The 24,195-nt window shown below is 35.8% G+C and overlaps 2 protein-coding genes across 2 annotated transcripts in view; one reads left to right on the top strand and one right to left on the bottom strand.

Annotated features, from left to right (window-relative positions):
- Positions 1 to 6,966, bottom strand: part of LOC115213250 (serine/threonine-protein kinase PRP4 homolog) — a 46,201-nt gene extending 39,235 nt beyond the window's left edge. Inside the window, exons 1-2 of the mRNA XM_029782188.2 lie at positions 6,807 to 6,966; positions 1,867 to 2,970 (exon numbers count right to left, since the gene is read on the bottom strand). Of these exons, the coding sequence (XP_029638048.1) occupies positions 1,867 to 2,970; positions 6,807 to 6,874 (1,172 nt within the window). The 5' untranslated portion in view covers positions 6,875 to 6,966. The remainder of the gene's footprint in view (positions 1 to 1,866; positions 2,971 to 6,806) is intronic.
- Positions 6,967 to 10,214: 3,248 nt separating this feature from the next.
- LOC115213062 (mismatch repair endonuclease PMS2) overlaps positions 10,215 to 24,195 on the top strand; it is a 35,691-nt gene continuing 21,710 nt past the window's right edge. The window contains exons 1-9 of the mRNA XM_029781975.2: positions 10,215 to 10,484; positions 14,904 to 15,091; positions 16,228 to 16,314; positions 17,718 to 17,923; positions 18,920 to 19,089; positions 20,303 to 20,381; positions 21,051 to 21,148; positions 21,806 to 21,905; positions 24,030 to 24,114. Coding sequence (XP_029637835.1) covers positions 10,456 to 10,484; positions 14,904 to 15,091; positions 16,228 to 16,314; positions 17,718 to 17,923; positions 18,920 to 19,089; positions 20,303 to 20,381; positions 21,051 to 21,148; positions 21,806 to 21,905; positions 24,030 to 24,114 — 1,042 coding nt within the window. The 5' untranslated portion in view covers positions 10,215 to 10,455. The remainder of the gene's footprint in view (positions 10,485 to 14,903; positions 15,092 to 16,227; positions 16,315 to 17,717; positions 17,924 to 18,919; positions 19,090 to 20,302; positions 20,382 to 21,050; positions 21,149 to 21,805; positions 21,906 to 24,029; positions 24,115 to 24,195) is intronic.

The raw sequence follows: 24,195 nt of genomic DNA, 5'->3' as shown, positions 1-24,195 counted from the left end.
TGAACAATAAGAATTTTCAACAATGCTATTTTCCAAAACTCCATACACCACCCACACCAACATTCATTCTAAACATTCACATGACCTCTCTATTATGACCACATCCAAGTGACCTCTTTATTATGACCAATAAGAAATTTTAGGCGCGACACTAGCCAAATTTTAACATCTCTGGAGCCTATTTTCTTACCCCAACACCAACTTCCATTCAAACATTCACGTGACCCCTTTATAATGACCAATCAAAATTGTATTGACCATTGTCCACAAGAAATTTTAGGCGCGAAACCAAGCAAATCTTAAACAACTCTGGAGCCTCTTTTTTCACAAATAAGAGACAGCAAACCCAACATAAAGTCAGATAAGAGAAAAAAATCTATCAGAAAGGAACTCTATCTCTCTTAAAAAAATATCTTTTGATAAGCATAAGAAATGCGCAACCGGTAAAAAGAACTTTCACCTAATTAAATACACTCTCACTTACTTAAATTATTTTGTCAGCATTTTCTTCATTTCCTTTTTTTATATATCACAACTCATGTTCCACATCTTTTTTAAATATATATATATATATATACATATATACGACAGGCTTCTTTCAGTTTCCGTCTACCAAATCCACTCACAAGGCTTTGGTCGGCCCGAGGCTATAGTAGAAGACACTTGCCAAATATCATTTATTTCATTATATTTTTTATTAAATTTCATCATGATAGAAGGAAAATAATTATGCTGTTTCATACATATTGAGAAAGTGAAACTCACTATTCAGTGAGGTGTAGAGAATTAGTTTTACTTTTTACATTTTATATAGTAATCAGTGAAGAAAGGCATCATAGGTTCATTGTATTTTTAACAGTAAGAGAAATAAAGGAATTAATAGAACATGGTAGGCACAGACGTGGTTTGTGCGTACCTTTGTCTTCACATCATATGATAGATGTAAACAAGTAAATCACTGTCATACAAGTAATGTTGCTTGTTTCCAGTCTTCCATGTCTGACCATGGGAAATATTGGGTTGTCCGGAAAGTTCGTGCCAATTTATAGTAGCTTACCTTTCGACTTATTTTAGAACATGGTTGAGTCCATAAAATAGGATTTGACTACACCTCCATTTAGAGCACAGTTTAAGCTATCTTTACGTGGAAGAAGGTTTATGTTCCTATAACCTGTGTTAATTCTGTAACCCTTTAAAATGGAAGATAAGAAAGTTCATTTTCGGCACTTGATGCTTTGGGAACCAGACAAAAATTGCTGCAGCTTGGCTGGTATGTGTTACATCACCCTCCATATTCACCAGATATTGCTCCTTCAGATTTCCACTTATTCAGGTCTCTGCAGAATAGTCTTAATGGTAAAAATTTCAATTCCTTGGATGATGTAAAAAGATACCTTAATGAATTATTTGCCATGAAACCCTTCAATTCTGGGAAGAGAGTATTTTCAAGTTAAAGGAAAGATGGAGATGCATTGAGCAATAAAATGTTTCATATTTGGTTGATTAAAAATGTAATGGCAAGTATTTATTGACCTTTTTCTTTCCTTTAAAAATTGGCACAAACTTTCTGGACAACCCAATATTATTTAGTTTGGAAACAGGTGAGGGTTGGCAACAGGAGGGGTACCCAGCCATAGAAAAATCTGCCTCAACAAGTTCTGTTTGATCCATGCAAGCATGGAAAAGTAGGTGTGACGATGATGTACATAAAGCGGGTATTTCAGCTTGAAAAAAACTGTTAGCTGAAAACTCAGATTATTTTGAAAGTAGAGAATAACAAAAGATATTCAAGTTATATTTTTGAATGACAAAAAAAAGTTAATAAAAAGAAATAAATAAAACCAACAAAATAATAAAAATACTTACCTTGGAGGAGAGGAATGCTTGTGTTGGTCATGTTCTGATCGATAATGAGAGTTATTTGTTTCTGAATCAATCCAGACCACATTTCGATCTCCATCAGAATACTTTTTACTACTCCTCTCATGGCGCAAAGATTCCCTTTCAGAGTTTTTTTCAGACGACTGTTTCTCTTTCGACTTAGGAAATGCCATATGTGGAGAATGACTTGTTGATCTCCGACTCTGCTGTAAAAACTGTTCTAAGTATCTCTCCACCGAGTCTTCTCGCATCGGTGTACTTACTGAAGAAGCTAATTTATCCCCTTTAGATTTATGAGATGACGACTGTGATGTCTGCCCCGTGCTCTTTCTGTTTGCAAAATAAGTAGCATTATCTTCACTGTGGTCAATGACAATTCTGGTGTCGCATTCTCGCTGTGTTGTTACATCTAACTCATGTGCGGATGCATGCATTGGAGGAGAGTAATATTCATAATCATAGTTTCTCGCATAGTTGCTATTATCAGAAGGTTCTCTCTCCCTCTGATGTGAATCTTCTGCTTGATTATTTTTGTTGTAATAAGAGCCTTCTCTATAGTAAGAACTGTCATTTTTTTTATAAACAGATTCAGTCTTTTGAGAATTACTTTCACTACCATGACTATGGGAATGGTGGTGGTGATGGTGGTGATGATGATGATGATGATGGGGAGGATGGTAGTCATCTTCTTTTGAATGGGGATCAGACTGCTCGGGAGATAGCTTCACTTTCTGATTTTCAATCTCACCTTCTTCAGCTTCTTCCTCAGAATCTGACCCATAACCCTGAGCTATAAGTGCCATAGCATTCATTATCTGTGCATTTTTCTCCCCATTTAAATGGGCACGGATAGCATCTCTGGCCGCTTCCAGCTTAGCTAGGTCATTGTCTTCTAATCGCCCTTTCTGGTCACTGTCATCCTTTGAAGCTTGGTATTTCTCTGACCTGTGCTTTTTACGCTTATGTTTGTGCCGTTTTCGATCGTTGCTATGTTTGTGCTTATGTTTATGTTTGTGCTTGTGTTTCTTCTTGTCTCTTCGACTATGTACCTCCTTCTCCATTCCATCTTCACTGCATGAACTTTCACCCCTGTAACAGAGAAAAAAAAATGACAAAATTAAAAGTAACCAGAAACACAAAGAAGCAAAAATATATACAGTAACAAAAGTCACAGCAGAATAAATTGACAAAGTGGTTCCCAAGCTGTGTACATATGCAAGGTGAAGCTAATTGTGTCGCAAAATTAATAAAATTACCTTTAAAAAAAGACGGGAAAAATACATACTGAAATTCTAACTGAAATAAATTGAAATTATAGTCTTGAGACACATTTTTTGTTCAAATGATACTCACAATAAAATATTTCTCTAACATCTGGGATGGCACTGCTATCACATATACAGATAGCTTAGAAATTTGGTAAACAATCTGTAGTGTGTCCTATTCCCAAGAAGAGCTAATTCTTCTCACTGCCACTCATCATCATCATTGTTCGACCGTGGTCGAGACAATGGAATTTACTATGCTACGCCAGACTTCACGGTCCATCATAGCATTACGGAGGTCCTGTTGCTGGATGCCTGTATCCCTGGAGATTACATCAGGATTACATCACTGCCACTTATTGCCCTATCATACTCACTCCTAACAATTCAAGGACAATGAAACACACCCATTGACAACAACCATCTCCTTCACCTTGAATTTCTCACTCTCCCACCTTAATTACTGTTAGTGAGATCTCACTCTTTAAGAAATATAATGAAAACTGTTGTTGCTCTTGATATCAGTAAAGTTTTCAACTGTATCTGTATCAGACAAACAAATCTGGCAGAGATGGAAATGTCTACCTAACGGTCCCCTCTGTCTCCTGTCTCTTGAATTAGTGGTTGTCTGTTAGATCACACATCTGAAATATGCACAAATGAAGTTCTCTCTGAACCCCACTACACTCTATCAACTCATGCACCGCAGGGTTCATTTTGTCTACCTACACTTTTCTTTTTAAACATCTTGTTGTCACCTCCAACAAAGCCCAATCCTACACAGATGACACTACCCTTCATTCCTCGAAAACTTCACATCTGTCGGCCCACTGTGTGGCATCTTGGGCAAGTGTCTTCTACTATAGCCTTGGGCTAACCAAAGCCTTGTGAGTGAATTTGGTAGACGCAAACTGAAAGAAGCCCGTCGTATATATGTATGTGTGTGTAAATGTTTGTGTGTCTGTGTTGGTCCCCCCAATATCACTCGACAACCGATGCTGGTGTGTTCCTGTAACTTAGCAGTTCAGCAAAAGAGACCAATAGAATAAGTACTAGGCTTACAAAGAATAAGTCCTGGGGTCGATTTGTTTGACTAAAGGCAGTGCTACAGCATGGTCACAGTCACATGACTGAAACAAGTAAAAGAGAGAAAGAGTATACCCAACTCCCCATCATGATTAGCATGCAACTAGAACTCACAGTTACTACAAACACTAGGCCTCATCATTACTGAGGATCTCTCTTGGCAAAGCATACATCTTCAATTATATTCAAAACAGCATCACAAATACTGACTTTTCTCTTCAGAAGACCAGAAAATGCATTAGTCCTCCTCCATAACTACTAATTGTCTTTAAAACCTAAGTGAGATCCAAAATGCAAAATTGCTCACCAAGTGCTACTGATCCACACACAAACAGCTAAGACCACATCCAAAGAAAGCCACTCAAATGATGTTAATCACAAACCCACCAAAGTCTCTAGTTCACAAATGTGCTGTCTTCTCTACTGCTACTATAGTAGCTACTGCTCCTTGACCAACTCTTACACTGAATTTTCTCTCCCTAGACTGTAAACTATCTTTTAAATCTCTTGTGGAAGCGTCATCCAACCAAAATGCAAATATATGGGAAACTACCACCAGTGTCATCTCTTGTGAAAGGTAGGAGAGTCCAGTTTGCTGGACATTGTTGTAGAGCTGAAAACGAGGCAATTTCTACTCTTCTCCTCTGGAAGCGATCTACTCGCAATACCAGAGGGCGCACACTCTCCTACCCTGATGTAATCTCCAGGGATACAGGCATCCAGCAACAGGACCTCCATAATGCTATGATGGACCGTGAAGTCTGGCGCAGCATGGTAAATTCCATTGTCTCGACCACGGTCGAACAATGATGATCTCTTAATTCCCTTCCTGCAGCTATCAACTAGTAACTATTCAAGAGAAATATCAACTGCAGAAATCTCACCAGTCTTGGAGGGCCAGTAAAGAGCATGGGCACAGGATCTTCCTCCCAACCAAAACAATGGGCCACCTGGCTGATTAGCATGAAGACATATATCTTTAGTCCACAGATGTACCTTCTCTTCACTCTTTCTATTATACTGTTACTTCAGAAGCATCTATCCTCCTATGCCACCTTAATTCAGGCCTACCCAGACTCACATGTACCTAGCCATTTGCATCACTATGCCCAGTCACCCAAGCCAGGGCCACCCTGTAGAATTCCCTCTAAGCAAATGTTTTTCTTACAACTTCAACTTGCAGTTGTTCAAGAAAAATACCAACCCCGTTGATGTCTTTAATGGGAACAGTCCCTTTCCCCAGACCAAACCAATAAGAAGAAAAAAAAAGCAACAACTTAGAGTGGTTAGATTGATAGAGAGTAAATATATTGATAGAAACGTGACAGGAAATAAATATTGAGCTCCCAATGGATATTAATTTCAGATAGATATGAAGGATAGGTATAGTTGACTATGTTGGACTTGTATTTCTTTAGTTTATCGACCTCCAGAAAATGAAAGGTAAAACCACGGTTAGATTTGAACTCAGAACGTTAAAGGATTATATTAAATACCGTATATCTAACGATTTTGCTAATTCACCATCCTTTCGATATTGGAACTTATTTTGTCTAGATATAGTCGAAAATATTAGTAGATTCTGACAGTTGATTAATTAGTCTTTGAGAGATAAAGAGGGGCTAATTCGTGGGTGTGATTAATGAGATATAGTCAATACGAAGGGAGCAACATTCAACTAGCCAGCATGCTGTTGGGTCGTGTAATGATATTAACGTAACAGGAATTGAATAATCTATCGAACATACACAGATTATATTCAACCCTCCAACAATACGATGTTATATTCAATGTCTGAAATCTACACCAGTTTTCGAAATCAGAAACTTAAGAAATAAACAACACCTACAGACTGCGTGCAACTTTATTAGTTGGCGACAAAGCAAAGGGTTAATTAAAGCCACGAGATATAATAAAATGTCTCTAAGAAAATACACATGCTTCTCAATATGAAACAAAATAGTATTCATAATTTCGAAGCACTGGCTTTTAACAACAGTATTTATTCAAGGAAGCATTTCGTAAAACGATATGGGAATATAAACAAACAGTAACCGGTCATTGACAATGATTGGAGATTTATGGATTTATTTTTATTTCAATCTTAATTTTTATGTGCAAATGATCTACAGATTTCGAATCAATACACAGATGCCATGAAGCAAATGAAAACACTCAATCATTTTCCCTTTCGTTCATTTTGTAACAAGAATACGCAGAAAGTCATACTGGAATTTTTGTCTCAGATTAAAAGCCACGGTATCTGATAATCTAACAAAAGAACCCTTCGGGAAAACAAATGTCTGAGAAGAGGAGTCATTTATAACCACTTGTAATATTGGGTAAAATATAATATACACCGTAATTAGTTAAAATAACATTAACACTCCAGCGTTTAGTTGATTTCGTGAAGGAAATAAGAAAGAAAACACGAACTCTCTTGTCGCCCAAGTAACACACGCAGGGTCAAAAGAGCAATAAAATCAATAAATTGAAACTTTTCTCTGTGCTTTTTATAGAACAGAATTATCCAGCAATTTTATATAACCAATTAAAGACATAGAATTTGCTTACTTTTTGCTTGCTTGGTGTTCTTGATTTAAAGTCTCAATCTCTAAGAGAGCGGATTGCATGTCCGCCATTGCACTTATATTATATGTAATATAGAGCCGTGCAATATTTATTATGAAAACAAATGAAGTTTATAATGATGTCATGTTAAGTTACGTTTCCAATTAAAGAGATAAAATAAAATTAATTTTCTTTGATGAATCGTTGGGCATTTTCGTAAGATGTGACAATGTTCGAAACTAAGGAAATTTGAAAACAGTCAGGTTCGATTTCCAATATCACAGATCACTCAGAAAACTGTTTTCGTTGAAAGCTTCAACTTATTTGCAGCTCAAACTTCATCAATTAATATAAATTCGATTTGTCTAAGAATTTCTAAATATCTTTATTGGAATTATCCAAATTTATTTTATGTAAATATTGGTTTCGTATTCTTAAAAACCGATTTATATTGGTTCACAAATATATAAGAATTATTTCGAAATATATCGATTACTGTTTTAAAAAGGTTACCACTTCGTATTGTTTTCTTTGAATCCCCTTTTCCAAAAAGAAATTACTAAATCTTAAAATTATAGTTTATTAGGGAACTTGCAATGACAACTTAAATATTTAGTTTCTTTTGAATAAGTCCTCCCACCTTTTTTTTTTTTCTACGTGAAGAGATTAGGGAGTCGGGAAACGACTGAAATCGACCTGGAAATTTACTTCTTAATTTCCATTTAAAAACTGCATGTGGCTTGCATACTTTTAATTTTAAAAAATAGATAAATAAACTCCGGCTTCTATGCGACCGCTCGACCTGTTAGAAATAACAGCCCTACCTTCCTCAAATTACCCCCTACTATCTTGTAAAAGAACACATTTTATAAATACCCTTTAAAAAAGGGATGTTCACGACTTGAGGACCTTTGATTTGATCTGCTCGATTGTCCCACAGTAATTACGAATATTTGAAGAATGGATTGAATCAAGCGTCTACATAAAGCGCAAGTGTAGAAATATAAATGGAGTGTGCTTGTGTGAAGGTCATGCCTTAAAAAAAAAAAACTACTGACATTAATCAAAACTGACGGCTAAAAAAACCTGAAAACTGGTAGGGGTTTTGATAGATGAATGCCATAAAGGGGACATTAATTGATTCGATATGGCGGTTTCTCAAGTTAATGATTTACATGAGTTTAGGTGGAATGTCTTCTTTGACAAAAAATGGATAGGCATTGCAGTAAACAGTTGTCGAACAACAGTAGAAAAGAAGGTGGATCTTTTCGGTTTGAACGACAGTTTTTTCTAGTGGTGTCATATGAAATTGTCACCCATAATTATGACCCTAGTATCGATCCATTGCCTTTCAATCTGTTTTAGGGTTAGGGGTGGGGGGAATGGTATCTTTTTTTTTCTTCACAAATGTAAATAAACCCAATCTGTTTCTTAAACGAGGGACATATTCATACGGCACATAATGTTTTCACCTCCAATAGACGTCATTGATTGGTTGAAATTGCAGAAACTGAAGGAAAAAAACAACAAATATCTTACAAACTATAGAATTTTCTCAATAAAGCCAAGAGAAAAAGATGTTTTATAAACACATTCTACTAGTATATGAAGTTTAAAATTTTTTAGTTACCTAGAAATTATGTTAAAAACTGCCGTTCAAACAGAAAAGATCCCTTTTAATTACCTATGATTGCCTGTATTAAATAATAATATTCAAATGCTTTCACAATAAAATATTTTTTCGCTTATTTCTCTCTTATCTGTATTTTAAATTATTTCACTTGGAAAGACCCCCCCCCCCATTTTCTCCCAAATTTGTTTATTTTTGTAATTTTTTTTTTTTTCAAAAAATCCCCGTTTTCGGATACGGAGGTTCCGGAAAATTGCCAAAAATCGGCATTGTGAAATTCCCCTCCCCTTTCCCTCCAACTTCTTCAATTTTGACTTTATTCACTAACACTAACCCTAAAACGGAGTAGTGATGACAGTTTTCCTGGCAAAGGGTACCACAATTATAGGAGCCTATTATGCTTCACTTTTGAGGAAATTAACGAGAAGCTATCAAAATCAAGAGGCGGGGCAAGATCAGCAAAGGCATCCTCCTCCTGCAGGACAACGCTCCGGTTCACAACTCGCGTGTCGCCATATCAGAAGCACGGGCGTGCGGCTATGAACTCCTCCCCCATAACCCCTACTCTCCTGACCTTGCACCCTCTGATTTTCACCTCTTCCCAGCCATGAAGTTGTTTTTGAAAGGAAAGCGTTTCCCAGATGATGCAGCCTTAATTTCTGAAGTCACGTCGTGGTTGGAGGACCAAGCTGGGGTCTTCTACAAAAACGGTCTCCAGAGCTGCACCAAACGATGGGAGAAATGCGTAACTCTGGGTGGTTCCTATGTAGAAAAGACTAATAACTGTGCCAAGTTTCGTTGCTTTACTGCTATGGGAAGTGGGTCAGGAGCATTACTTACTGAAAGCCCCTCGTACTTGCCGAAATAAAGATGGGAATAAGTAAATATTTAAATTAGCTGATTTTTCATGTCTACTCGTACACAATATTTTACATCTACTTAGTGGTTATCTCGTCACTACTTCTGCAGTTACAGTGAAATCTATACATAACTGAAGAGGTCTAATAACACTAAAGCATATCTGGTGTTATCTCCCGTGCTTACTGAAATGTCTAAAAATAATATTGAGCTAATGTTGTTGTTTTTTTCACCGCGTAATTCTTATGAATATTAATCTTCACTACATTCAATAATTTAAAACTAACTATTGTTTTTCAAGTGATGTCGTCTTTGAATAATTATTTCCATTGATTCTTTTTTTTTTTTTAATGTATACATTATATAGATGATAACCCGAGAAAGAAGACTCTTCTGATCCAATTCGCTATCAACTTATACTCTCACTTCTAAATTGTAATTAATAATCATTTCGAGCGGTCCCATAAATTTCGGTCAATTAGAAATTTTTCACACACAAAAGTGCGTCCTATGCTCTTTTGACGCTCGCAGAAACACCACGCGCGCACAAATTTAAATTAGCTGAACCACAGTTAGCATGATCAAAACGAAACTCTTTTGAAACTAAATATGTAAAATACAGTTTTATTAGAATGTAATTTAGTTTTTATCTTAGCGAAAAAAGAATAATTCTCTTGTTTATCAATTGAACTTTATTCGTATACCAACAGCTCGGAACTATCTCTGTAAGGAACTCGGTATAATTAATTATAAAAACATATTAATGGATTTGTTTTGCGCTTTTTTAGTGAATTAAAATCTTTATTTACTATTTACTATATATAACAATCAACGCAGAATAATTATATACTGAGTAAAAGTCTTAAAATAGTTTGTAAGTTTTTAATGAAATTTACAATAACTACACCGCTTCGAAGGATGTTCAGTATTTATCTTTCTTCATAGCATCAACAATTATAAATTGTTTACAGTAAATTAAAACTTTTTGTTCGATATAAATTAATTACTATTTTATATTATTTTATATATTGGCAAGAATTCCTCGTTGATAAAACGAAAAAGAAAAGTAAAGAAATTAAGAATATACAAAGCGCTCGTTAATGAGTTTGTTGGGAAACTGTTAAATGATATGAATGTATTAAAACTCCCGCGTCGTGACGATAGATGAAGATGGAAGAAAATAACAGTGACAGGTATGTGCAACAACTAATATGTTTTAATATTATTTTCTCAGTCTTATGACACCTATTTAATCATCTTCCCTTAGGAAAAATATAAAGGAAAGGGAAATTCTGTTATATGGTATGAACACCTGGTTTGTGCTTGTCACCGTTGTTTGCTTACATAAGTGTTAAAAACTGATTGTTTGGGAAATAGAGTTGGGACGTGGTGACGTTAATAATGTTTTTCTCAGTTTGATAATTTTCGGCCTTAAACTCTATAATGCTCGCGATTAAATAGTGTCATTTTCAGGACACTTCGCCTATAGATTTCAGGCTCGCCTCTTTATTACTCGGTATTGTGTGTAATAGATATTTTCTTTTCAAGTAGATGAAGGCTTCCCTTCTCTAATTTATCCATAAATTTCGCTTGCTCGAGCCCTCAGTTTGTAATGTTGTTGTCGGTGCTCCGTCGTGATAATAATAATAATGAAATTATTGTATACAGTGTTCAGGTGCACCACAACTTGTCAAAAGTGCGTATAAAGCATATGCAGTAATGTACTAATGTCTGGAAAGCGAACAGTGTTCGAGTCAGCTACATGCTTGCGTGTATGGAGGGGAGAAAATCAGGTGCAGTGTTGGCGAATCTTAGGAAGCATGGAAGTTTTGAAGGATGCAGTGCTCCGACAACTAACAACTGATGCTGGCAGTCTGTTCCATGCTTCAGCAACTCTTAGCGTGAAAAAATGTTTCCGAAAGTCATGGGAGCTGTGCTGTTTTCTGACTTTGTAAACGTATCCACGGGTGTTAGACAGGTGGAGTTTGAAAAGGTGCTCAGAGTTACGGCAGATAATGACTTGTCACTGCTGTGTACCAGAACTTGGTCCACTTTTATTTACTTGTCCATTTACTGAGGTTTCCCGTCCATTTTCCGGTCTGCCCTTCTTTCCCTATCCACGGTCTTTTGCAGGAAGGGCTTACTAAGGACACTTGTTATTGCATGGTTAAAGCGTCAACACCAACATCACCATTATGAGAGTTTTATGAGAGCTGTGACACTGACTCGTTTTGTGCGCTTTTTCTTTGTAATATCAAATACAAGGTTCTTAAGATGTTATAGTAGCTTAACATGTTTAATACTGCATTTTCGTAACTGTATATTTACAGTAAGAGAGTTTATACGGGGTGCTTAAACCAGAATTCGGCGAAAGTAAAGAATACGCACACCACCCATTTTCGGCATAACCCTATCCCTAAACACAGGGTGTGCGTGTTCTTTACCTTCGCCAAACCAAGCGAATTGAATATATACACCTTGCTATTGTTAGCGATATAAGCATTTATCTGACATATAAATGCATGGGTGGAGTTTCGGAAGAGCTAATGCAGTTTCGCCAGATTCCTACGTTTTAGATGTCGGAGATTATGAATATGCAAGAAAGCACGTTTTCAAAATTTTTAATTCAATAAGCATATAGGTATGTGTATAGATAGATATGAATGTCTTCCTGGGGCTAAAAACAACAACACCATCCACATTTAGTTGGCAAATATATTTCATGAATAAACAGACAGGGATAAATAGACAGGCAAATAAATAAATGGATGAAAAAGTTCAAAATTTAAAATTGGGGGAAGGGTGAAATTTGAGCCCCGTCTTAAACTTTATAACATTAATTATTAAACATATTAATGTTTGGTTTGCAAGATTCTTTATGTGAGTTCGTGTATTGAAGCATATTCTGTTGTGCCTTATAATTTAACACACTCACCAGTAAAATTTTACCAAAATTTCTACTCATTTACTTATTTTCTTTTCAAAAATTTGCGTTGCGTCTTGCAACCTTTTTAATAAACAAGATCAAAATTTAAAATTTAGGGATGAAATTAATTTTTTTTTTTGCATATTCATAATCTCTGACATCTAAAAATTAGGAATCCGATAACATTTTTTCCAAAATTGCCTTTTTCAAAGAAAGGTGCGATTCTGTACTAGCCCCGTTTTCGGATAAGGACGCTCGCATATGTTGGATTCTCCCCCCTTCTTTTTTTTTTGCATTCCTGCAGATGTGTACCCAACCCCCGATTTTGTTGCCTCATAACATCCAGGAAAATGGATACTTTTTACCGAAGCCTTCAACAAATACTACTTAGATGTTGTAGATTTAGAGTATATAGTGATCTGTTGGAAAGAATTTTTCCGAAGGTGTGGGGGGGGAGGAGTTTCGGAAAATTCACACGGCCCGACTTTTTTGCCTCAGTTTTCGGGAAAATGGGTATCTTTTAATGAAATTTTATACAAATACCTTTCAAACAGCATAGATTACGATTATAAAAGAATTTGTTATGAATTTTTTTTTCCGAGGGAATTAGGTGAGGATTTTCGGATCAAGAAGCCCACATAAGTTGGAATTTCTCCGTTTTGACTGGGATTTTCTCTTTTTGTTTTTTTTTTTCATCACGGCCTTCGAAATGATGTTGGGGTTATCTTTTTATGAAAAAATAGTTTTGAAAATTTATAATATTTTTTTCGCCTTACCCATCTCAATCCCCGACTCCAAACCAATTTTGGTCAATTTTTTGGCCCTGCGCACTTTAAAAAAAAAATGGGAACAGCTTTACGATAAAAAAAAAAAAATATTTGTAAATATTTTCAGAGGGAAAAGTGTGTGATCTAAGGGAGATTAGGCTGTTGTTTCTAGCATATCCTTAAAACACCCTCCTCATTTCTTTATCATGAGGTTTTTCTCCCCATTAACACATTTATACTATAAAAAAAATTTTGGAAATTTATGATTTTTTTCAACCCTACACCCCATTCTATTTATAATTTTAAAATATTGAAAAGCCTGAAAAGGTCATTGCTAGGATTAATCCCTATATACTCTTAATCTAATTTGCATCATCAGTTTGGAACCCCTATCTTGCTCAGAACATTGACCTCCTGAAATCTGCTCAGAGACATGCAACCAAACACATACCCTCCATCAGACACCTACCATACTCTGAGCGCCTTGTTTCCCTGGGCATGGATTCACTGAAGCTCCGGCGTCTGGCGATGGACTTGGTAAACACCCACAAAGTTATCAACCACCTCACCAACAACACCACTGAACACCTTTTTGATCTCCATGTGTCCAACACACGTGGACATGCCTACAAAGTCAGAAAACAGCACAGCTCCCATGACTTTCAGAAACATTTTTTCACGCTCAGAGTTGCTGAAGCATGGAACAAACTGCCTGCGTCAGTTGTTGACTGCCATGACACTGCATCCTTTAAGGCCCTCATGCTTTCCGAAATCCACCGAAACTACACCTGATTGTCCCCCTTCCATACTCATACACATATGTGTATGTCATGACTCATGCACTGTTCTTTTCCTGACGCTTGTACATTACCCTATGTACTATACATACACTTTAGATGAGTTGTTGTGCACCTGAGCACTGTACACAATGTATTATTATTATTATTTGTTGAAAATTTCGTTAAAAAGCATCCATTTTCCTGGAAGTTATGAAGCAACAAAGTCAGTGGTTACACATCTATAGGAATGTCTTTTTTTCACTTTTCCTTGTTCCTACCTCTGACGGCATGCATAAGTTGCATAAATCTTCCCTTGAAATCACTAGCTGTTATGCTTGTGAAATATTTAGTGATGCAATCAGTATGAAGATAGTTTTATAGACTTAGAGAGATGGGATTCTTCTAGTGGGTTATTGGTGAGATTTCAGTAGATACAGGCTGTGAAATGGGATGGAGTCCATATGGGTGCCTACTCACACATATCTTTGTTGTAAATAAAGTTTTGCTCTTTGAAAATCAGTAGCATGAAGGACAACACTTATAAAACTCTAAAAATGTAAGAATAAAATAGAGAGTAATTTCAGCACATTAATAAATAATTACACCCTACTTCTGTATGGAATACTCTCCTTGTTATAAACTCTCACTCACACCATCATCATCATCTTTATATATAAAAGTGAGGTTGTGTGCTGTCTGTCTCCTACGATTTAGATTCCTAACTACTCCCACATTTTGCGGTGCAGTTTAACCAAAACCGGGTATCTTATAGTCGTGATTCATATCGAGCCCTTCTGGGTATTAGCGCGCGTCTACGATAAGTCTACGATTTAAAAAAAAATTTACCATCTATTTTTCCCATTTTTAATGCATTTTTGGCATATATAAGGGAAGTAACTCTCTAAAAATTTATTATTAAATCTCAGAACGTAAAAAGCTACAATACCCCCCCCCCACCTTTGTGGTTAGCCATATTGAGATGGCTATTATACTTTACATCTCTAAAAATGCTTATATAGTTATTTCCCTTACAAACCCGAGCAACGCCGGGTGATACTGCTAGTTATTTATAAGTGACTTGGTAGTGTTTTAGTTATTTCTAATAAATATTAAATGACATGTAATTTTTAATATCTACAGTGCTACGAGTTCCAGCCAAAATGACAGTGAAGAATTTCTGAAGAATCGAACATTTCAGAAAGATACTATCCAGGCAATTGATCGTAAATCAATTCATCACATATGCTCTGGTCAGGTCATTGTTAATCTAGCAACAGGCGTTAAAGAACTTGTTGAGAACAGTATAGATGCTGGAGCCACAACTGTCGGTATGTATCAACATCATTGTTTTAGAAATTTTTTCATTTTTATTGAAATAGTTTTGAAGGACCTGCCTTTCTACATTTTGTTAATATCATTTTATGCTTAGTTGTTTTTGTGAAAGCCTTACCAACATTGTTTGAGTAGACTATTGCTATAGAAGTAAATATTAGTAATGTAAAGTACGGAAATGATCCATCTTGATTATGCCATACCTCATTCTGAACTGAGTCATCAAACAGCTTTTCATTTGGGGTAGTAGAAAGGTGTCACAGCCAGATTGTGCTGTACCTAGTTTTGTTTCCATTCAAAGTGTTTTGTGTTGATAACAATATAAGAAAGTGAAATAGGCCCTTTTTTTATTATTGCTGCATACAAACCATCCTTTAATATAAGTATATTTTGTTAATAAAGCTATTTTTGTGAGCATATGTTTTCTGTCTTTTTTTTTTGCATCAAATGAAATGGGTATTTTAGTAACGCTGTAGCATGATTTAACTTCACTTTTTTTAATGTTTTTTACAAAGCTGTTTATTATATTATTTGGAGGCACATGGCCTAGTGATTAGATCATGGGTTTGAATCTCAGATTGGGCGATGTGTGTGTTTATGAGCGAAACACCTAAGCTCCACGTGACTCTGACAGAAGGTAATGGCGAACTTCTGACTCTTTCGCCACAACTTTCTCTCATTCTTTCTTCCTGCATCTTGCAGCTCACCTGCGACGGACCATCATCCCATCCAGGTGGGGAACCTATACACCAAGGAAACTGGGAAACCGGCCCTTATGAGCCAGGCATGGCTCGAGAAGGAAGAGACAAAAAATATTTAGAAACTTTGCATCTTAACAATTATAATTAGCTGAGGTTCCAACTTTGTCAGTACCTGAAAATAAGTACTGCTTCTGCTTCATATTTTAGTTACTAGCATGAGGAAATCTGCTCAATGGGAAATATTTTATCTATGGAAATGTATTTCTAGTTTGAGTTTAGTAAAGTAGTAAAAGTTGATCATAGCTATTATTATCACAGATGGATTGGATTAACAACTTCAAATTATTGTAAATAGTTCGCAGTTCCTATGACAACTTATCTAATATTTAATCTAATCTATGTGTTTTTATCAATGTCAATTTGATTTGCAGAAATTAAATTAAAAGAATATGGTTCTGAGTTGATTGAAGTTATTGATAATGGTTGTGGCGTCGCAGAAGAAAATTTTGAAGGTTTAAGTAAGTGTATTGTTACTGCATTAAATTCTTTCCAAATGCCAGGGAAAGTCTTTTTTTTTTTTCTGTCGAGGGCTTATATTATTAGACTATTTTCCTTAGTCATTGCACGGTGAACGGCATAAGCTTTAAGCTTATATAAAAATACCATTATTATTATTATTATTATATACAGAATTGTAAAATATGGCACCGTATAATAAAGCCATTCGCACCGACCAAAACTTTGTGGGTGGATTTCGTACTTGGAAACTGAAAGAAGACTGTTGTGTATATGTGTATATTTGTGTGTGTGTCTTGTATTTGTACCCCCACCATTGCTTGACCACTGATGTTGCTGTGTTTACATTCCTGTAACTTAGCAGTTTGGTAAAAGACACTGACAGAATGAGTACTAGGCTTACAATGAATAAATCTTGTGATTGATTTCTTCGACCAACGGTGGTGCTCCAGCTTGGCTGCAGTCACATGACTGAAATAAGTAAAGCAATAAAAATCTATGCAGTTTTAATTCTGAGCAAGGCCGAGTATCTCTGCTAGTTATATTTAAAAATCTTGAACCCAAGGTAAGAGATGTGTAGTGGCTGTAAGGTTAAAAAATCTAATTTACAGATGTATCTCAGCAATGACAAGGAGTTGCGTCCCTTGATAAGTTACTCTTAACTTAGTCTCACTTCGCTGAAAATTACTTTTTCACCTTGTAATTGAATGATTATCCTGCAGAAAACTACCCCACTTAAATGAGAGAGGGGGAAAAAAAATGAATACCACTTCAGCAATTCACTAAATATCCAAAATCTGAAGTAGAGTCATTATCGACGTAAAAAAAGGGCTGTAATGTGTTGAACTACTAATTCCAGGGTCTCATTCAAATTTTGCTGTTGCTATTTTATTTTGTATGTATGCAACCATTGTCACTTCAGTTTTCTTAGTTAACAACAAATCAAATTCTTCTCAGTATTAATACTTCAGGGGAAGTATTAATAATTCAGATACAAGTGTAGTAAAACCACCTCATACACTTTATCATCTCTTGTGAAAGGTAGAAGAGTCCAGTTTCCTGGGTATTGTTGTAGAGCTGAAAACGAGGTAATTTCTACTCTTCTCCTCTGGAAGCCATCTGCTCGCGACACCAAAGGGCGCACACTCTCTTACCCTGATGTAATCTCTAGGGATACAGCCATCCAGCAACAGGACCTCCGTAATGCTATGATGAACTGTGAGGTCTGGCGTGGCACGGTATTCCATTGTCTCGACCACGGTCGAACAATGATTATGATTACCATAGAACTGTGTGTGTGTTTAAAACTGATAAATAAATGAAAATAAACAAAACTTTAAAATATACTTATATGCCAAATTTTAAAAGTTTAAAATTAATTTTCTTTGTTTTGGGATTTTCTCAGCTTTGAAACATTATACCTCCAAACTGAAGGATATTTCTGACCTCACCTTAGTAGAAACATTTGGGTTTCGTGGAGAAGCATTGAGTTCATTGTGTGCCCTCAGTAAACTAACAGTTATCACCAGACATATAAATGCTTCAGTTGGTACAAAACTCCAATTTGATCATCATGGAAAGATTAATTCACGCACACCTTGTGCAAGACAAGTAAGATGCATTCATTTCTTTATATTTCCTTACTTTTTGTGTCTTATTTCATTGTATCTCGGGAAGGTCGCTTCAATGGATGAGTTTACATCAAGAATATTGCAAACCAAATACAGAATCAAGGATCAAGATCATTAATTGTATCATCAATTGGAAAGTGTTCAGTTAAAGAAAATATCGCCAATATTTTTGGAACAAAGCAAGTATGTATTATAAAAACATTTAGAGAAAGAAAATTATTTTCACATTTATTGTATTGCCAGTACCGCTGGACTGGTTCCTGTGCAGGTGGCACATAAAAAGCACCATTTGAGCATGGCCGTTGCCAGTACCACCTAACTGGCCCTCATGCTGGTGGCACGTAAAAGCACCCACTACACTCTCGGAGTGGTTGGCACTAGGAAGGGCATCCAGCTGTAGAAACTCTGCTAGAACAGATTGGAGTCTGGTGCAGCCATCTGTTTCACCAGACCTCAGTCAAATCGTCCAACCCATACTAGCATGGAAAGCGGATGTTAAACGATGATGATGTTCTATGTAATTGGTATAGTCCACAATCTTTAATTAATGGCATATCAGGCATCATCTATAAGAAAGGCATTTGTTTCAATGATGAACTCTTCTTTGGTTTGTGCCAATACTGTGGTCATCTCTTTCTCAACCCACATATAACAGATACTTGTTAGGCCATTGATGATAATTTTGTTAAAACCCCTGAAGCTCCTTCTTTTCCCATGTTTTCCTTACAAACATTAATCTACAATGTCAACCATGTCAACTTGATGGGTTTTCTAAGAGCTAGAGTTACTGCTCTTTGACTAATTGATATAATAAATAAAAATAATTTCAGAAACGTAGACTTTTAGAGATTGTAATAAACACAATTCAAATGTTAGTAAAATGATTGTTTCAGAGTCAAAATATTTTCATTTCTTTCTTCAACCTTATGTAATTTCTTTGAATGTGCATTTAACTTAAATGTATTTTCATCTGCAGCCAGGATGCACTGTCATATTGGAGAATTTGTTTTCAACACTACCTGTTAGGCATAAAGAATTTTTAAGGAACTTGAAAAAAGAATTCTTTAAAATGGTTCAAATTTTGAATTCCTACTGCCTTATTAACGTCGGTGTGAGGATTTCATGTTATAACCAGGTTGGAAAAGGGTAAGTAATGTTTTTAGAGTCATTTTAAAGGAATTTAAGTAAATAAAATTGCATCTTTGGGAAGGAAGAAGAATCATTAAACTTAGTGATCAATTCTGTTTATAAATAAAAAGGTGACAGCACATATCTAAACTGTGGAGGCACGTGGTTAAGTGGTTTAGGGTGTCAGCATCATGACCGTAAGATTGTGGTTTCGATTCCTGGACCGGGCAACGCATTGTGTTCTTGAGCAAAACACTTCATTTCACATTGCTCCAGTCCACTCAGCTGGCAAAAATGAGTAACACTGCAATGGACTGGCGTCTCGTCCAGCTGAGGAACACATACGCCATTGAAACCGGGAAACTGGGCCTATGAGCCTGGCTAAGCTTTAAAAGAGCGCATTTATTATTATTTTACATATTTAAACTAAAATTATTTTTAAATAGACTGTGCAATGCAGTAGAAAATGAGCCTACTTTTTTATATTTGCTTCACAGTAAAATTCCAGTCTTACTTTTCAGTTAAGGAATGAGTGATAATTAAAATCATTGCCTCTCAAATCGCAAAAGGTTCATAAAGATTGTTGCTCATCTGCAGTTTCTTGGTATTGAGTGGATGGGATAAAAGTTTCTTCTTGCTAAAAGGCCATCACAAGAACGTAATATTCCCAACGGCTTTCTGAATTGAGATATGTTCTGAAGTTTGGAAAGTGAAGGCAACTGATGAGTTTGATGTAGATGTTCAGTTGGAACATTTGTAGGTTTATGTTTGCAATGATAAGATGAGTAAGGAACAAGCTCTTGTTGAAAAAGGGAAAATTATTTGTGGGTTAAGGCAAAGTATGGCTGATGTGAGGGTGGGAGGTAATTGTATTAGTTAGTACACTGTTTTCTAGCTCAGAGGAGCAAAATCTACTATTGTAACAGAAGAGATAAAAGTTGGAGTTGGGACATCTTGAGGCTAGTACTTGTAGTGTGTTGACTTGTGTGACTAGTAGTTAAAATAGTATTTTATTATTTTTTTCTGACACCGATTTGTATATAGTTCTTTTCCTGCTACTGAATTGTATATATTTTTGTGGGGATTTTTGTAGGTTTTAGATTTAGCCATAAAAATTATGTTGATACCAAACTTGTTTATTATAACCATTAATGAATTTGTAGATTTTAATTTTGAAAGATAAGAATTTCCTTTCTCACTTTTCAAAATTTCTTTTCTTGGTATTCCTCAGATCAAGATCATTAATTGTATCATCAATTGGAAAGTGTTCAGTTAAAGAAAATATCGCTAATATTTTTGGAACAAAGCAAGTATGTATTATGAAATTTTTACATTTATTGTTATGAATTAATAAACAGAAAGGGCTTTGGTTTGCTTTCAAAAGCCTGATGTTGACTGAGGTTTCCTAATAATTATTGGCAAAGTATTTTATATTATGCAGAAGTTTATCATTGCACTCTCAATTAACTTAGATCTTTATGGATCTTTTTTTAAATATGCTGGAAAACAAGTAATTTCAGACCGCTTAAATATCCACAGATTATCTCTCATTTCCCATTTGTTATGACTTGTTTAGGTTACTAATTTCTCAAACTACCCTGTTTCCTCTATAATCGTTGTTGTTGGCTAACAGTATTCTCGTTATTACTATAATAATATCATGTTTATCTATGTTTGTTTGATATTTACTGATCAATTTTCCTTTGCCAATGCTGTTCCATATTATCTCATCTGTGATTTTTTTCAATTATCATATTTAATCTGTTAATGTTACATGTCCAAATATGTATATATTTCTTGTATACATCAGCCGATATCTTTGATACTCACTTAATTTCTCAATCTTTTTCATTTAGTGTTGTTGTTAGTTTATTTCATGAATCTGACTTACCGTACATGACTCATTTCTCTGTTTTATGTTAAACATTAAATCATTAGTTTTGTATCAAAACTGAATGAAATGTCACTTTGTCTTACAGCTTCAAACAATTTCAGAAATTATTCATACTAAACCCTCAGAAGATGTATGTGCTGACTTTGGAATAAAACTGAATGAAGAAGTGTGTGATCTTTTCAGGTATTTTAAGAGAATTAATTATATTACTATTTCATTGAATAAATGGTAGGTGATGACAGATTTTCACTTGAGTGCCATGTAAAATGCCAAACAATATTTAGTCATGTTATTTCATGTTCTGATCTTGGATTCCTTCAAGTTCAGTTTTTAAAATAGTAATGATAGTGAGCTTATGGTATGCAGTTCTCAGATGCACTATGGCATGTCAGAAATAGATAAAGAATGGATATAAAGTGGCGATAGTCAAGTAAACAAAAAGATAGCAATGATACCCAAAAGTGCATGCCTAGTACACAGACAGAAAAGAGAATTTTAAAAGAGCTATAAAATTTAAAGGGCTCATAGGCTTGTTAAAAGTATTGGTGAATTTCAGGAAGCATGGACTCTTTGAAGAATACAGTATCCTGAGAGCTATTAATGGATGAAAATAGTTTACTCCATACTTTGACAATCCTGAACATGAAAAATGTTTTTAAAAAATCATGGATATCTTGCTGAATAACAAACATAAAAGAAAAACAGTGGGAAACATTTAGAACTATGAGTTGAAGAGCTAAATACCATAATGCAAAACCATTTTTCCATATTGTAAAGTATTGCTAATAATATTCATTTTGATTGCTGAGGATTTAAAAATCAATAATGTTAATTTTATAGCATTGATGGTTACATTTCAAAATGTGAACATGGCTGTGGAAGAAGTAGCACTGATCGGCAATTTTATTTTGTCAATAAACGCCCCTGTGATTCTGTAAAGGTAAGTTTCAATAATGAGAATAATTCTTAGAATTTGTCAATGAATATATATGTATTAGGTGTAGGAGTGGCTGTGTGGTAAGTAGCTTGCTTACGAATCACATGGTTCCAGGTTCAGTCCCACTGCATGGCACCTTGGGCAAGTGTTTTCTACTATAGCTTCGGGCTGACCCAAGCCTTGTGAGTGGATTTGGTAGACGGAAACTGAAAGAAGCCCATCGTATATATGTATATATATATATATATATATATATATATATATATATATATATATATATATATATATATATATATATATATGTATGTGTGTGTATATGTTTGTGTGTCTGTGTTTGTTCCCCCAACATCACCTGACAACCTATGGGGTGTGTTTACGTCCCTGTAACTTAGCGGTTCGGCAAAGAGACCGATAGAATAAGTACGAGGTTTACAAAGAATAAGTCCTGGGGTCGATTTGCTCGACTAAAGGTGGTGCTCCAGCATGGCCACAGTCAAATGGCTGAAACAAGTAAAAGAGTATATTATTGCCATTGAGTTTACTTAATGAATGCCATCTATAATATTGGAGCATTCTGTTCAAGCATGGCTGTGTGGTAAGAAATTTGCTTCTCCACCAGGTGGGTCTGAATTCAGTCCCACTGCATGACACATTGGGCAAGTGTCTTCTGACCTAACTCTGGGCCAACCAAATCCTTGTGAGTGGATTTGGTAGACAGAAAGTGAAAGAAGCCTAAGGTGGTGAGCTGGCAGAAACGTTAGCGCGCCGGGCGAAATGCTTAGCTGTATTTCGTCTGTCGTTAAGTTCTGAGTTCAAATTCCACCAAGGTCAACTTTACCTTTCATCCTTTCGGAGGTCAATAAATTAAGTACCAGTTACGCACTGGGGTTGATGTAATTGACTTAATCCATTTGTCTGTCCTTGTTTGTCCTCTCTGTGTTTAGCCCCTTGTGGGTAGTAAAGAAATTGGTATTTTGTCTGTCGTTACGTTCTGAGTTCAAATTCCGCCGAGGTTGACTTTGCCTTTCATCCTTACGGGGTCGATAAATTAATTACCAGTTACGCACTGGGGTCGATGTAATCGACTCAATCCCTTTGTCTGTCCTTGTTTGCCTCCTCTATGTTTAGCCCCTTGTGGGCAATAAAGAAATAAGAAACTGACAGAAGCCTGTCATATAAAATAACAAAGGCAGCTTTACACAATATAAAACCAAAAAGGACAAATTCAATTGTTACTAATTGTGACTGATGGTGCAGGGTAGAACCTACATCGCTAGAAATAAGAGCTAAAATCCCTTAGAGCTGTAAAGAAGCACGTTTATGCACTGACAGTTTAGTTAACTGCCCTACAGTGAGTGAAATCACCATACTAGTCTAGTTTCGCTTAAAATTAAAGCTCATCAGCAGTGACTACTCCATTTCTTGATGATTTGGCCTAATCCTGACTGTCAGTATATTAGTGACACGTAAAAAGCACCATTCAAGTGTGATCGTTACCAGCGTCACTTTACTGGCACATGAAAAAACATTTGAGCGAGGTCGTTGCCAGTGCCGCTGGACTAGCTCCTGTGCAGGTGGCACGTAAAAAACACCATTTTAATGTGGCCATTGCCAGTACCGCCTGACTGGCCCTTGTGCCGGTGGCACGTAAAAGCACCCTCTACACCCTTGGAGTGGTTGGCATTAAGAAGGGCATCCAGCTGTAGAAACTCTGCCAGATCAGATTGAAGCCTGGTGCAGCCTTCTGGTTCGCCAATCCTCAGTCAAATCATCCAACGCATGCTAGCATGGAAAGCGGATGTTAAACGATGATGATGATGATAAGCTTTTAAATCTTAGAAACTTAGTACTTATATGTCTCGTTTTGATCAAATTTATATCCCCATTGTATGCTTGTATGTGATTAGAAAATCTTAGTCATGGTGAAAAGTGGTAATGTGAAATTTGGAATAATACGATGTAAAATCTCAGTTTGTGGTTCTTGTTATTAACTGCATTATATATTGAGTGTTGAATCCTATGTTGTCTTTAAAATCAAAATAATCTCAAATAACTCTGCTGCCTATGAGTGTGGTTGGATTTTTATACTGACTGATTTTTCTTAAGTAAATCTTTTTGCTTTTGCAGATTACTAAGATTGTCAATGATGTTTATCACATGTACAACCGTCACCAGTACCCATTTGTGGTTCTTCAGCTGAACATTACCAAAGGTAATATTTCTACTTCTTTTCTTTGCTGCTGCTGCAATTACTACTACTGCTGCGGCTGCCGCCACCGCCATTTTCATGCCT

This window comes from Octopus sinensis, linkage group LG1 (assembly GCF_006345805.1).
Source record: "Octopus sinensis linkage group LG1, ASM634580v1, whole genome shotgun sequence".
NCBI classification, from domain to species: Eukaryota; Metazoa; Mollusca; class Cephalopoda; order Octopoda; family Octopodidae; genus Octopus; species Octopus sinensis.
The sequence above is the reverse complement of the archived record's forward strand: the minus strand, read 5'-3'. Positions and strand labels throughout refer to the sequence as shown.